Source organism: Hyalella azteca, unplaced genomic scaffold (genome assembly GCF_000764305.2).
Source record: "Hyalella azteca isolate HAZT.00-mixed unplaced genomic scaffold, Hazt_2.0.2 contig13088, whole genome shotgun sequence".
Taxonomy (NCBI): Eukaryota; Metazoa; Arthropoda; class Malacostraca; order Amphipoda; family Hyalellidae; genus Hyalella; species Hyalella azteca.
The window spans coordinates 27,929-42,377 of NW_025943022.1; the positions used below are offsets into that span (position 1 = coordinate 27,929).

General features: G+C 36.1%; 2 protein-coding genes across 2 annotated transcripts; one reads left to right on the top strand and one right to left on the bottom strand.

Annotated features, from left to right (window-relative positions):
* Positions 1 to 23: 23 nt before the first annotated feature.
* LOC108671529 (ATP synthase-coupling factor 6, mitochondrial) lies at positions 24 to 1,493 on the bottom strand. Its single transcript, XM_018159083.2, has 3 exons — positions 1,320 to 1,493; positions 856 to 992; positions 24 to 174 (listed from the first exon to the last, which is right to left on the bottom strand). The coding sequence occupies exons 1-3, from the start codon at positions 1,463 to 1,465 to the stop codon at positions 140 to 142; spliced, it is 318 nt and encodes a 105-aa protein (XP_018014572.1). The 5' UTR covers positions 1,466 to 1,493; the 3' UTR covers positions 24 to 139.
* A 5,573-nt stretch (positions 1,494 to 7,066) lies between these two features.
* Positions 7,067 to 11,582, top strand: LOC108671527. The gene is made up of 6 exons (XM_018159081.2): positions 7,067 to 7,178; positions 7,359 to 7,437; positions 7,835 to 7,922; positions 9,117 to 9,143; positions 9,962 to 10,584; positions 11,113 to 11,582. The coding sequence occupies exons 1-6, from the start codon at positions 7,067 to 7,069 to the stop codon at positions 11,360 to 11,362; spliced, it is 1,179 nt and encodes a 392-aa protein (XP_018014570.1). The 3' UTR covers positions 11,363 to 11,582.
* Positions 11,583 to 14,449: the final 2,867 nt, after the last annotated feature.

A 14,449-nucleotide genomic window follows, 5' to 3' on the forward strand; every position in this document is an offset into this window, starting at 1 on the left:
TCCATGGGAAACAAACACTTGCGTATATAACTATTATATTAAACAAATAACAGCCACAGTAATTTGTGATGAATTACGTGTGTTAAACTTGATGAATTTGACGAGGGCACACGTTATGTACAAGCTTTGCTTGGCGCGTCTAGGCTTGACTGATTTGTCCGTCAATCACCGGCTCTGCGAAAAGATATTAGATGCAAATTGAACATTGCAATGCAATCATACTAGATAATTAGAACCAATAAAGTAACAAGTAGAATTATGACACAATAGGATAACGTTTCATTCGTTAGCGATTTGTGGGCTAACGCGGTTCTAATATCTAAGGAGCCTATGTGAATGAGAATCTTATTTAGTAACCACTTCTAAATTGAGTATTTGCTAATATTATTGGAACGTGTTTCTTTTAAAGTTGTCAAAAGCTGTGTTGCCAGGGTGCATATCAGGGAATACCCCGCCGTCAATTACTCAAGTCGCCACTCTACCTGACTTACAGAGTACCTATCGACGAAAAGGTGGTTTCGTGGTCAGAAATGCATTGTTTCAAGTGCTGCAATAGTCAAATTTTTGGATTATATTGAAAGGCAGCAACTTTTAAACAGTGGCAAATAGCAACTGTAATTACGAAAGTTCAAAGCTGTCCGCACTGCATACGGTACTTCGAATTTTACATCTAACATCACCAAGAAATCTTATGATTGTTATTATAGGATCAATAGCAACAGCATTAATGAAAGTTTATAGTTGTCCGCACTGAATACTTCGAATTTTACATCCAACTTCACTAAGAAATCTAACTAGTGTTATTATGGGATCTAACTTCACTAAGAAATCTAACAATTGTTATTATAGAATCACCTTCAAATTTAAAAGAAGGAAACTTGGTCATGTCGGTGCCGGCGCCCCCACCATACTGCTTGGCAACCTTGTCGAGCTCCTGCTGCAGCTGCTTCTCCACCTGAGGGGTCGAGTCCACCAGCTTACCTCCACTCGACCTGCACAAGCAATCATCACATTAGTTATATCATTAAGGCAGGGAAATATTTCTGGAAGGCTTTCCATGGCTTCAACGAGACAAATAATTTAAATTTTATTTTAACAGCCAAATTGGCAGTTTACAGCAGTAGATTTCAAGAGACATGGGAATAAAGTAATTGATGAATAACACACTGTAGGATATTAGAATTCCAATAGTTGTTTAATTCACAAATGCCACAAATGACAGCATATTTATCAAATTTCCAAAAGGACAGCATATTTATTCAAGAAATATCTGTGAACAAATTTAGCTCCTGTAATGATAGATTTTCAAACAAACTTACTTGCTCTTCTGGCCATATTCTCTGACTTTATCAACAAAAAGTTGTTGGATGGGATCAACAGCTTTTTGCAAACAAACTGCAGAAACTCCATAGTTGCGGCAAGCAAAAGTTGCCAAGGACTTGTGAGACATGGCCTTCAGAAACATCTGTAGGAAACAAGAAAGCTTCCTGTTAAATATGCTGACAATCATGTGAGAACATTTAGTGAACATCAGTTAAGAAAGGGGAAATATATGGATTTCTATTTATTTATCCTAGTTCTGAGTTGATGCTATATTAATAGCTGTGATATTAAGGCATTTCTAGGTATTGCAGGCCTAAAATTCATAATAATTCTGTCCTCCAAATTTTCAGGGACAAAAATGAGATCAGTTATCAGCATTGAATGGGTGGNCTTTGCAATGATAATACTAATAACAACAATTCTTATATCTACAAGAGATGAAAGTTTTCAAGTTTTAGATGCGTAATTTCCTTCAATAAGAAATGACTAATGCGGGAGAAATAAATTACTGCCTACTTCAACAGAATCTGTTGCACAACCCACAATACCTGCCGTATATATACCAAAAATTTTTAGTTCTAAGTTTATTATATAAACTGAATTATTTTCCATGATATGGAAAAATATTTAAGCTGCAAACCATCATCAAGGCAAACCATGGTTTTCACACCAAATTTTCAATTTAAAGTTTGAAATTGCATCAAAAACATTTTGCTTTACTTTGGAGGAAATTATGCACAACAGCTTTCTCTACCTTGTCTTAGAATATACATTAAGTAACATTGTATGATTGTAGAATGATTGCTATAAGCAATCTGCCATAACCATGCCTACAAGATCATTCATAAATGTAGAGGCAATGATACAACATTGACTGTCTTTCACCCAGGGACCTGGGTTCAACTTCATGCAGGCTCATGACCAACTCAGCCTTACATTCAATTCTGCCTGATAAATGAGTACCCGACTTGATCAGTGTGCTGTGTAATGCAAAGATTGTTCCAGCATGACAGGGAGCCAGTGATGTAGGTGGAACCATGGTGTAATTCCGGAAAATGAGATTTCTTTAGTTAGCCAGAGGAATTATGCACTACACCTGCACACTGGCTAACCAAGAGGGTTGCTAGTGAATTGGTCAACCAGCTTAATGTCACATTTTAAATTGAGTTACAGTTCTAATATTTTGTTTGAGCTATTATTGGGGAGCAGACTTTATATTTTTAGCTAAAAAAGTACATTTATCATGGACAACTTTTCATCATGCACTTCATTCAACAATCAAAAAGAAGATAATTCATCTAGCTGGAAACTCCCAGCTGGTGAGATGGTATTGAAACTTGAGTCCTGGCTCAAAACATTAATTTATTCTACTAGTAAATAAAATAAATTTGTTCAAGTTTAGCGTGTACGTCTTGAGTTCCCGTGAAGTAATTTAAGCTTCTATCCTATTATTTTTATGAGTGGTGAGGCAGCGCTTCAAATCAACATTTCAATATTATAGATTCACTCATTGATTTATTCTACTGGTTATAGGCATGCACCTTTATTGGATCATGGTTATAGTTCCTAATCCCAAAACATAGGTTCTTTTATATTTACTTTAAAATGGCAACATGGGTATGGTGGTTTTTATAGTCGAGATATATCTCATAGATATAGCCTGGTAAATGGCTCATTTCATGTATGTTGATACTGTTATGCATATTACATAATGTGTCCATAAGTCTAGACACAGGATAGTTGGATATTTTTGGTACCTACATATAATTAAAGTTAAGTTTTATTTTCACAATTTGTTTAACTCAAATAACATCTGCAATATGAGCGCATCATTCTTTTGTCAGAGCCATAATTGTTCTGTGGATGTAAAAAACATATGATAATAATTTTGAATGCTATTTTGTTGAAAAATATTTGACTTTTCTATGTGTCCAGACTTTATGGACATCCTGTATAGTTGCTGACCTACTGATAGAAATCAAGAATGAAAGTTAACTGTAAAGTCTCTTGTTTGTCACTATGTTCGAACTGTTAATGTCTTGTGGCTCATATTTGCAGTATTATAAACAATATAATTATTATATTGTTATATTATATAATATAATTCTTATATATAATATAATCATATATATATAGATATATTATATATAATATAATTCTGATACAATTCTTCTATCAGAAATTGTGTACCTCTCAAACAGACAGAAAAGCTCTGAACCTCTACCATTAATCTATAGGCCGAAAGGTGCACCAGCCAGCAGAAATTTATGTTTTCATTTTCTCAATCCTTTGTGGATTGAGAAAATGACAATATAAATTCCTGCAGATCTGGGTAATCATCCTGCTTATGGAGTGACAATGCCATTGAGGAATAAACGCAATGTGCACCAAAAATAGTTTGAACATGGATGCACTGCTGTGCAATCACGTGCAAACATAACTTTAGGCCACACATGTTATGCAAATATGTGTAGTAGATACCATACATACATTCATTGTTGGAGCTGCTTCTGGCAGCTGTGACTGTTTGACCTGCCCAGGGAGCTGACCAACTACCCACCCTGGGCTGTGCTTTTTAACATAAAAATCAGGTTTAAAAAAACAGAGTGAAAGGTGGGTTTTAAAGAATACGTATGAATGCATCAAATTCATTTCATTGTTTTGAACTTCAAAAACAATTATACTAGAGAGAAGCTAGCTAGAAAATATCTATTAGGCTTTCTTGATCAAAAACAGTCATCTCATATGTATCCTGCAAGCCTCTATAGAAAGCCTAAATTTATTTGAGTCCTAGAAAATCCCACACATTATAAAGTTTTATAAAAGATACTAGCTCCGCTAACTTGCTCTACAGTCATTTAATAACTATCACAGTATGATCTAAAAAGGTGACCAGTGACCACCAGATATCTCCTTCATATCAAAGCCCATTTTGTGATTTTGTCTAAATTGTTAGCAATTTTTGTCACATCATGGCTATAGAAATAGAGTTGACAGAGGTTTTTTGTAAATATTTTATGTTAGCCCAACCTGAACCATAGGTTTAATATAAATGTCAACATTGGTGTAATTTAATTTAAATAGTGTAGTTTCTCAATATGAAGTAGAAAAACACCCACATTAGTCATAAACTCAATTATTTTCTCAATGATATTTACATAAACTATGCCTTTTGAGATTCCATGTTATATATTATTTTTTTTCTGTTAACCAAAACCAAAGTCCATGAAACAAGTTGAAAAAATTTGGAATTACCAACAGCCCATGGTCAAGTGTGTGAAATGAGGGAAGCTAAGTCAATAGGCTTTTGTCAGTTTGGTCATGTATAAACACTTGATTATTTGCCTTAGTAAATAGTTTCATATCTTAAAATTCTTCATAAAAAACACTGACAATGAAAAAGGAAGATCAAACTGTCCAGGAATGTTTTGTTTTTGGAGGCATAATGCACTCAGAGAAATTTTTTATGCTGCTTATAAAGTGAGACTTGAAATTTGTCTTTTAAGTTGAAATATCTGCCTATTACTATTGTGTTCTGTGAATTGAAAATTTTGTTCTGAAAATAGTATTTCAACATACAATCTTCAGGCAAAAAATTTAGTTGATAATTACCGGTGTACAGAGGTTAGACAAAATAAGGGAAACTCTTGAGAAAATCAAAAAATATATTTTAGTATGGTGTAGGTCCACCTTCTGCGTCAATTACTGATTTAATTCTCAGAGGTATTGAGTAAATTATTTCCAAAGTAATTTTAACCCATTCTTTAGTTAAAACTCCCCCCAGCTCTTGTATAGACGTTGACAGCGTGAATCAACTTCTGATTTGAATCTCTTAAATGGACCATAAATGCTCGATAATAGTCAGATCTGGTGATTGTGGTGGCCAAATGAGATGCTCAACTTCATTAGAATGTTTCTAGTGCCATTTTTAACAATTCCAACTGTATGGATCACGGGCGAGATTATCAATACATCGCTACTTACACGTAGCCACTTACGTGTTGCGTAAGTGCTGCTATGAAGACGCAACTCTAGCGGTGGTATCATCAAAACATTTGAGCGGGAAGCTAGGTACAATAATTTGTGCGTAACTATACGCCTGCTCGGAGGTGTCGTAAGCTGAGTTACGTACAAGTTTATTTAGAGTGTCTGCTGAAGCAATATGAAAATATTGATTTACTAGCAACAAGCTGAATTGTGGTAAAATTTTGTCAATAATTCGTCATAGGTATAATATGTGATCATGCCAAACGGTGCTTTTAGGAAAAAATTTCAATTGAGTTTATGCCAGAATCTAATTTGTTTTCCTCTTGTGTTTTAATTTACAATCAAATATTGATATTCATCCCCAAGAGTTTTATGCTCATTCACTAAAATAATATCTTCATGCCCTTTTTATTCAAAATTATATGGAGTTTAACAAGCCAGCCATTTTTTAGCTCCGTGCACATGTTTATTTCTTTCTCTGACACTCGCAACTCCAACTCATAAAATTTTATAAATACTAGGCCTCTCTAAAAGGTCTTCTAATTTTAAGAATAATGCAATTTTTCGCCCTAATTGCTAGAAATTTTGATTAATGATCACAACAACAAGTGCTTTGCTATTTGGACAACGTCTCACTCATTTCTCCACACAGGGCATTATTGATCTTTCGAGATGGCGTTCCTCTCTGGAAACAGTGCTTGAACCATTGAATGAACTTGGTCTTCCAAAATTTCTAAATAGTCACAGCTGTTGAGTCTTCTACGAAGAAAAATCATTGGTCCGCCTAATTTCCAAGAAATAGCACCCCAGATCACTAATCCCCCGCCATGTTTTATGGTTGGAAGGAGGCAGTCAGGATTAACGGACTCTTTTGGCTGTCTCCAAGCGTAAACTCAGCCAGAGGTTGAAAATAAAGTAAACGATGATTCGTCGGAGAAAATCACATTTTTCGATCACGAAAAATCGCATTCTTCACAAAAAATCACTGCACGAAGTACCAATTCTGGAGGGTTTTACACCACTTTTAATGCAAGGCTTTAAAGCATTTGTAATTGAAACCAGAGGTTTTCTAATTGCAGCTCTCCCATAGAATCCAGAGCAGCTCTTGGCGGACAGTCTATATGGAAACTGGGTTCTGTAGGTGTCCATTGAGGTCCGCAGTAATTTTTACAGACGTGGTCTTTCAATTGTCCCTCATAATTCAATTTAGGTAGCGACAGTACTCAGACAACTTCGACTTTTGGCTTTGCTGAGGACGTTTTTTCTTCTCATTCAAAAGAAGTCATTACTTTTGAGACACTACCTCTGTATAGAAACATCAAGCATTCGCGAAGTTTGTCACACAATCACTTGCCATACGCGCACCAAAAATTTGGCCTCTTTGAAAGCCTGAGAGGTTTGAAATTAACTGGTTTTAGGTGAAGTTTTAGACACAAAAATTCACCAAATATATCTGTACAAGGATAAAATATTAATTAGCAGCAACAATAAACGATAAAACATAAAAATATGACACGTTTTCACAGTATATAACAATTTCAAAAATTACGATATCAAAATGTCGGGTGTTTCCCTTATTTTGTTCAACCCTTATATATGCATATTATTATTCATGCATTCATTAAATTTTTTACAGAATTAGTCAGTATAGATAATTTCGCGATGGAGATCTGACAAACTGATTTGTGCGGCTGTCAGCATAAAGGTAAAAGCTATAATTTCGTTTAATAAAGAAAATATCTATTCTGTTTCTTTGATGCAGGTCAGGACTGGAGGTCGTATTTCATCTGAAGGATTGAGCAACACTCCAATTTCTGACAGTTCTCTGCAAATCCTACAGCAACTTAAGACTAAATTCCAACGTAAAGGTTAGTGTAATTTTCTATTTCGTATAAAAATGGTAAGTATTTTTAGCAAATTATTATTATTTTAAGAATGTTTGATTGTTGCAAAAATAATTATATGCTAATGAGAATAATTACAGAAAATAACACTATTAGAATTTCTGTCGATTTGTAGATTGTAGTTATGTTTATCAATCTCTACAGCTCAGTCTTCTAACTTCACCCCTGTCTTCAACACGCCTTTCGCTCCTTCTTCAGGATATCACCAAGAGCAACACCTTTTGTCAGTCCGTCATTCAAACTTATCGAGTTCAAAATTAATTTGTTACTTTTTGCAAAATTTTCAGTGCTTTCATTTTGAATAATTTTTAACTTAATTGGCATTGGCATGCACTGCATAGGGCTAGAGGCTTAGATCTTTAAACTAAATGTATTTCTTATGTGATCAAGCATATTTTCATGTTACATAATTAACTTTGGTGAAGTAATTTGTCTCTTTGCTACAAAGTACATTAGTGTTGAAACCTTATACGTTCACTGTTGAAAGTTCAAGTATATTTCCCAATCGATAGCTCGGCAATGATTTTATTCTCATAATGCAAATTACCAGGTAAGTTGTAATTATGCTGTTGAAATGTATGGTAATTTCTTGTGTATATTTGTTACTTTTTTTATGGCAGGCGATCGCAACTGCAACAGCTCGCACAAAAGGATGCCACTATTGAGGAGCTGCGTATTCAGGGTGCGCGCCTGCTGGCTCACCTCGAGGTGAAAAAGCTTTGATTATCATGAAAAAAATTCCCTTTAAACTTCTATCCGAAAGGTTTAATATGAATAGGTGCTAAAATATCCAGGTCACCAGAAAATATTCAATCTATCTTCATGTATTTTGATATTGCAAGTTGTAGCGGCGTGGTTCACCTGAAATTATTTAATGTTTTCGTACGTTTAGGAATATATAAAGTTGTAATGGCGAGGTTAAATGACATTTAATATTTACGTATTTTTAGCGCATTTTCTCATTTATGGAAAAAAGGCGCTATTGTGCTCGTCATGCCCGTCCGTCCGTCCGTCTGTCCGTCCGTGATTTAACGTTTTCGTCGACGAGAAAATGCGCTCTCTGTCACTCATTGCAGTGAGTACTGAGTTATATTTTTTTGCTCATTGACAGTAAATAATCACTAATATTGGGTCTTGAAGCTTTTCAGCTGTCAACTGATGTATGTAGAGGAAGTTTTCCCAGTGTATTGTTATGCTTCCAAGTTTTACCATATCATAAAATTATTTTGGTATCCTATTCTGAAGCAAATGCATCATCTTGGTCATTTTGTGTTTGGATGGTTTCTGCAAGGTACCGATCAAGTTTGTTCCAACATTCAAATTTCATGCATAGTCGTTTCAAAACGATTCGTCGGACTCTTGATTAGCAGTAGAATCAAGATCCGCATATGGCATAACTTTCATGCATTTTTTTTGCATGTGCTGGCTAAACTGATATCAGCTCAAGCTTGAATAGTCAGAGGCGTTATCTGTCACTCATTGCAGTGAGTACTGAGTTATATTTTTTTGCTCATTGACAGTAAATAATCACTAATATTGGGTCTTGAAGCTTTTCAGCTGTCAACTGATGTATGTAGAGGAAGTTTTCTCAGTGTATTGTTATGCTTCCAAGTTTTACCATATCATAAAATTATTTTGGTATCCTATTCTGAAGCAAATGCATCATCTTGGTCATTTTGTGTTTGGATGGTTTCTGCAAGGTACCGATCAAGTTTGTTCCAACATTCAAATTTCATGCATAGTCGTTTCAAAACGATTCGTCGGACTCTTGATTAGCAGTAGAATCAAGATCCGCATATGGCATAACTTTCATGCATTTTTTTTGCATGTGCTGGCTAAACTGATATCAGCTCAAGCTTGAATAGTCAGAGGCGTTCATGTTATCTGTACTTTTGTTTGCAGATTCTCCATCAGCAGCGGCAACAGATGGTGAGAATTTGCCTTTTGTCAAACATTGCAAAATTTATGTTAGAAATAATGATGAAATTACAAAATATGCAGATAATCAAGAATTAAAACACCAAAAAATTACTTTATTGGTGTCAGGGATCTAATTGATTTGTTGTCTTGTCGTTTATCCATGTTTATAAAATTATAATTGTAAATCCACACAATTAATAACGCTGTACCATTTTTTTGCAAAGATCACTCAATTTGCATGACGGTTCGTTAAGAATAAAAGAAAATAAAGCGCAGAGTATCTGACAAAGCAAAGTAACACCAATGTTGAAAATTGATTTAATCTAAGGGTGATTAAAGATTCATACCTTGTCTCACCTGTCTCTCTGCACGGTAAACTTCTTTTCTACTTTTTGGATTTTAATATAATGTTTGTTCTTCCAATATAATAATTGCAATAATTGTGTATAAGCACTGCTGAGGTAGTTTCATCTGCGGGAACTTCCTTTGTTTCTATTCGAATATATTCTCTAATGCTCGAGTGTATTCATTTCATTTACTTGATTTTACGGTGCACGTTCTAGATTTCTATTCGCCTGCTTTTGGATTTCCTATGCTCATTATCCACACTAATAGCTTTTAGGAAACCACCAATTTGAAATTCCGATTTTTTATCCGTCGTCATGATGCAGTTTAATATATATAGGTACTAATATATAAGTACATGTTTAGTACTTCCCGCAATAAAGTCTAATAAATAAGTTTTTAAATAGCATAGTATATAATCTTCTGCTTTTAGTCGAGCTTAATACGTACTGGAATTTCTAGATTTGTATTTATCTGAGCAGGAAAACGCACATGTAGGTGAAAATCTGCCAGCAGGAGGAATGATCCCTACGACCTTAGCATCCTCCACAACTCCAGCAATGTCGGTAAATGCTGCCTCATTCACAGCTCCTAATACAGCAGCACCTGCAATAAGTGCTTCAGTACCGCCTACCGTGCGACCAAACCACGGTATACACGCCGCTGCCCTGTCACCTCTCCTAGAGGTATCTGCTGAATCATCATCAGGAATTAGGTATCCTGTATATCCTTCAGCTAGAAATGAAGTTCTTACAGCTAATGGGCACAAAAATTCTAGAATAGAGTCTGTATTTCCTCCTGAGGTGGGAAGTAATCAACCATTATCAAGAAATTCTATTAATCGCGTCGGCATTGAAGCTGTTGATAGTGGCAGAGCTGTCCCTCCTGCCAGTGCTGGGGGTAACTTTGCTTCACATGCGAGTCGTCACAATACTTCTGGGGCACGACAGAGAGTAATGACGTCTGAACCACGAGGGGGAGGTCCTGCTACTATGCATGTAACTGACGAGACAATAATTCGGGAGATGTTAGCCGACATACGGTCATTGCGATGTGAAGTCCAACAACTGCAACGGCAAATGGCACAGTTAACAGGGCCACCACTGTGAGAGCTAGTTAATAATTATTTGTGAAAATAATCTAACATTTTTTCTTCAACTTCACTGACTACGATTGCTTCATCTTGTACTATTATTTCATTTTTTGTACTTTTTTTAAGCAGGGTTGCCAGACGGTCATTTTTTTCCGGACAAATTCCGTGATTTAGTTTTTCTCAATTGCGTTGGCCAGCTAAAATTTATGATAGGGGTATTTCCTAATTAAATATTAAATACTGCAATAAGAAAATATATGGAATTTTTATAGCGGAACCTACAAATAAACTAGTATACATGGAATTATCGGCCTTTTTTGGCCTTTTTTGTTCTCGGATTTGGCCGATTTTAGGCAACCTGAATTATGTACCACTACCTCCTGGAGAATTACATTTCGTGGTACACATATGTACCAATACGTAGTCAACGTGTTAATATATTTTCTTAGCAAAGTGTTAAGTGTTATGACACGTCAGCTCAATACTATACAGTTGAATTGTCCGTACAAAAATAATCGTTATCATTCTTTTATTTTGCAGTGAGGCTTTCTGGCAAAACACTTTGATCGCTCAGCCTCCTCTAGCCCCTACAGCTAGAAGAGATGCGGCGCCCATGGGCCCTGCTGCGTTCCAAAGACGACCTTCCTGGACAGCTTGGAACCCACCAGCTCCCGAGCTGTCATTGATGCACAACACGAGATCTGATGTAGGTTTGCGTGTCACAAACGCCATGTGTGCCACAAGCACTTTGCCTGCATCACTCTCAGAGCTAGAGGGTCAAATAATGTGAATGTCGACATGTCGTACTGAGTTGTGGAGGTTTCATTTCGTAGTTAGTTGTTTTGTTACTGAGTTGATTTGTTCGTTGGTATTGTTTGATTTGTTGTCTTGTCGTTTATCTACGTTTATAAAATTGTAATTGTGAATTCACACAATTAATAAAATTGTAACATGCGCAGGAAATAACCATCGCTGAATTCGAAAAATAAATCGTTCTCTTTTCGCTGGCATACTTCTCAATTTTTCTCAATAATTTCTTCACTGTCATAGTTATACCAACAAGGGTTCTATAGACGAAGAATACATGATAAGGCTTTCAATTTTATACGTTCTTGCTTCGAGACTGAAGGGAAGAAAATATCACAGTCTATAGCAAATGATTTAACACGTAAAGATATAACAAAGCAATTGTTAATCACTTACATAGCAAGCAGTTTGTACCTGTCGACTATGCAAACAATTGAGGAAACTAACTCTATACCAAGTACCTACCAGTACTTATCATTTCTAAACCTGATTACTTTCAGCATTGATCACCAAGATAACCATGAATTATCCATTAAAGACTAACAAACAGTGAGCGAGCGAAATTAAACTTCATAATGAAGATGTGACCAGTCAATTCGATACTACAACGATAATGTATAACACACGGGAATTAAAAAAATTTTCAGGTCCATGAACAAACACAGCAATTTAAGAAATTTCTTCATCACATTACATGAGTAATGTGATAAATACACATCACTCAAGTTGAATATTAGTCTTTTTATTGCGGTAGGTCGGGGGACCTAAGTGATTAGGAACCTGACATACTGGCAGTGGCCGTCTTAACTGCTTACCACCAAACCAAAAAAAGTTTGTTCATTTATTCGTAATGCTATTCTTGCGTGAATACAGACACAATTCAGTACATTTATATTGAAGGCTATACCTGAAAAAGCCATCACAGATGCAAGACAATACACGCATTACATTGGACCGATAAAAAGGCACAAAAGTCATCAAAACAACACAGAAAGAGTAGCTCACACAATACGAAACATACATCAAATTGAACATTCATCTGAAGATATCATTCAATGTTGCTATAAATTTACTCATCTGTAGGGAGATGAAGTTTCTCAAGTTTATGAGGGAAAATTCGTTGGATCCTCTCGTAGTTTTTAATCTCCGATTAGTTTAGATGATCCATTGTATTTGTTGTTTCATATGCATAACTCTAAAAATGAAAGCAGTCACTCAGACGACAATTTACATTTCAGGTATTCGGGCATACAATCAATAGGATACTCCATAAGAATTCACGTAAAATAGGTACTACGTGGAGATGACCAAGTCTCTAACTAACCAAGGCTCTAGAGATGACCAAGTCTCTAACAACTGCGAACCCAACATGGCACATCTTACGACTACATACACCAGAGGCACTAGGCAGCTTACATGTCTATTCGACGAGTCACTACACAAAGCCTAAAACACCCATGAACAGAATACGCAACGCTCTTCACCTGCGAAAACTGAAAAAATAATCATCAATTATTCACGAAGTTCAAACCAGAAAAATCAGCGGCTCGCATTGGCCTAAGAAATTTATAATGGCAGCATAACATACAAGGTATGAGGGGAAAGAATCATACCAACTATCCAGACATCTCAGTTCTGCAGAGCCGTGAGTATTTTATTTAAAAACTCGAGGAAAGAAGTGTCAGTGCTGCTAAACCTGAAACTGAAGGAAATATTTGCCGCATTCTGAAGCATGCCATTTATCTGGCGAGTGAAGCATAACAGCATGGAAAGATATACTGAGCACTTCGAGAGCAAATAATACAGAAGAAATTATAGGAGAGACACATTAGACACTGTCTCTTATACACATCTAGATGTGTATAAGAGACAGCCCTCATGGAGCTCAAGAGAAGACTCACGTCAGGCCACAGCGGATGCTGCACGGACGGCACGACGGACGACGCAGCGTTGCGTCGCTGCCTCAGGCGGTCCCTGAGCTCGTCCTCCTCGTCCATCTTGTCGAGCGTGGACTCGACCGCGTCGTAGAACTCATCCTCCCCCATCACGGAGTGGGGGCCTTCCTGTGGGGGTAAGGGGAGGGCAGGGCTGCGGTTAAGAGGTCACGGCTAGGGTTAAGAAGAGATCAGGGGCCATACTTTCAAAACTCGCTAGGTTAACGTAAGTACTTACGCTCTATTTTCTTGTCTATGATTGGTGGATTTTGCTAGAAAGGCCGTCAATGATTGGCTGATGAACTTACGATCTCTTAACGCTTTTTGAAAGTATAGGCCCAGGCTGCGGTTGAAAGGTCAGACTGGGGTAACGAGTGCATGTATTTACGAGTTAAATAAAGTGTAAATATTGAGCAGGAAAACTATGGCTGTGACGTCAAAATATAGTGCAGAAAACTTAATTTTTATTACCGTGAGGGTTCATTGCAGATTTGAATCGCACTTTAACATTAATTCAATTGTTTCTGTGCTTTCTAGGCAATATTAGGATTTTTACTAATTTTCCTACGCAACATAAGTGGTAACAACTAGTATTAATGATCAAAATTTAAGTTATTGTCAACAATCTTTGCTATTCTTGTAGCTCAATCTATGTTTATATTAATCACATACATATTAATTTAAATCAATAACCCAACATTGAGGTAACCAAGAACAACCCAGCAAGGAGGAGCCAACCAACCATGAGCTTAGAAACAAAGACGGTCACCATATTTAAAACATCTATTCACCATATCATCCAGTAAAACGTACGTGTTCCTGTATAGTGGACCATTAAACAATCCACCAACATGTTTTCAGTTGAGAAATGGTGCACTTATTTGGAGTTTTCTTTGCTTTGAAATTCTTATAGTGAACCTGCAATTTAAGCAGACTCATATTGAGGAAATAACTACAGTGGGGGGAAATAAATATTCGTACACTTAAAAAATCGTATTTTAATGTATGTAAGTACACAAACTTAACAGGAAAAGTGATTTAAATTATGTATTGAGACGCATAGTATTCAAAAATACTATCAAAAGAAATTAAATCTCAATGCAACAAAAAACAATGCAACATGTTCACTTTTCGGG

Bases quoted from the DNA above. Each gene is read 5' to 3' on its own strand.
- LOC108671529 (XM_018159083.2), bottom strand. From the start codon at position 1,465: ATGTTTCTGAAGGCCATGTCTCACAAGTCCTTGGCAACTTTTGCTTGC. The intron at 993-1,319 runs GTAAGTTTGTTT...TTGCTTGTGCAG, and splicing joins GAATATGGCCAGAAGAGCAA to GTCGAGTGGAGGTAAGCTGG. The intron at 175-855 runs GTGATTCTATAA...ATCTTTTCGCAG, and splicing joins TCCTTCTTTTAAATTTGAAG to AGCCGGTGATTGACGGACAA.
- LOC108671527 (XM_018159081.2), top strand. From the start codon at position 7,067: ATGCAGGTCAGGACTGGAGGTCGTATTTCATCTGAAGGATTGAGCAAC. The intron at 7,438-7,834 runs GTCAGTCCGTCA...TTTTTATGGCAG, and splicing joins CACCAAGAGCAACACCTTTT to GCGATCGCAACTGCAACAGC. The intron at 7,923-9,116 runs GTGAAAAAGCTT...TTTTGTTTGCAG, and splicing joins GCCTGCTGGCTCACCTCGAG to ATTCTCCATCAGCAGCGGCA.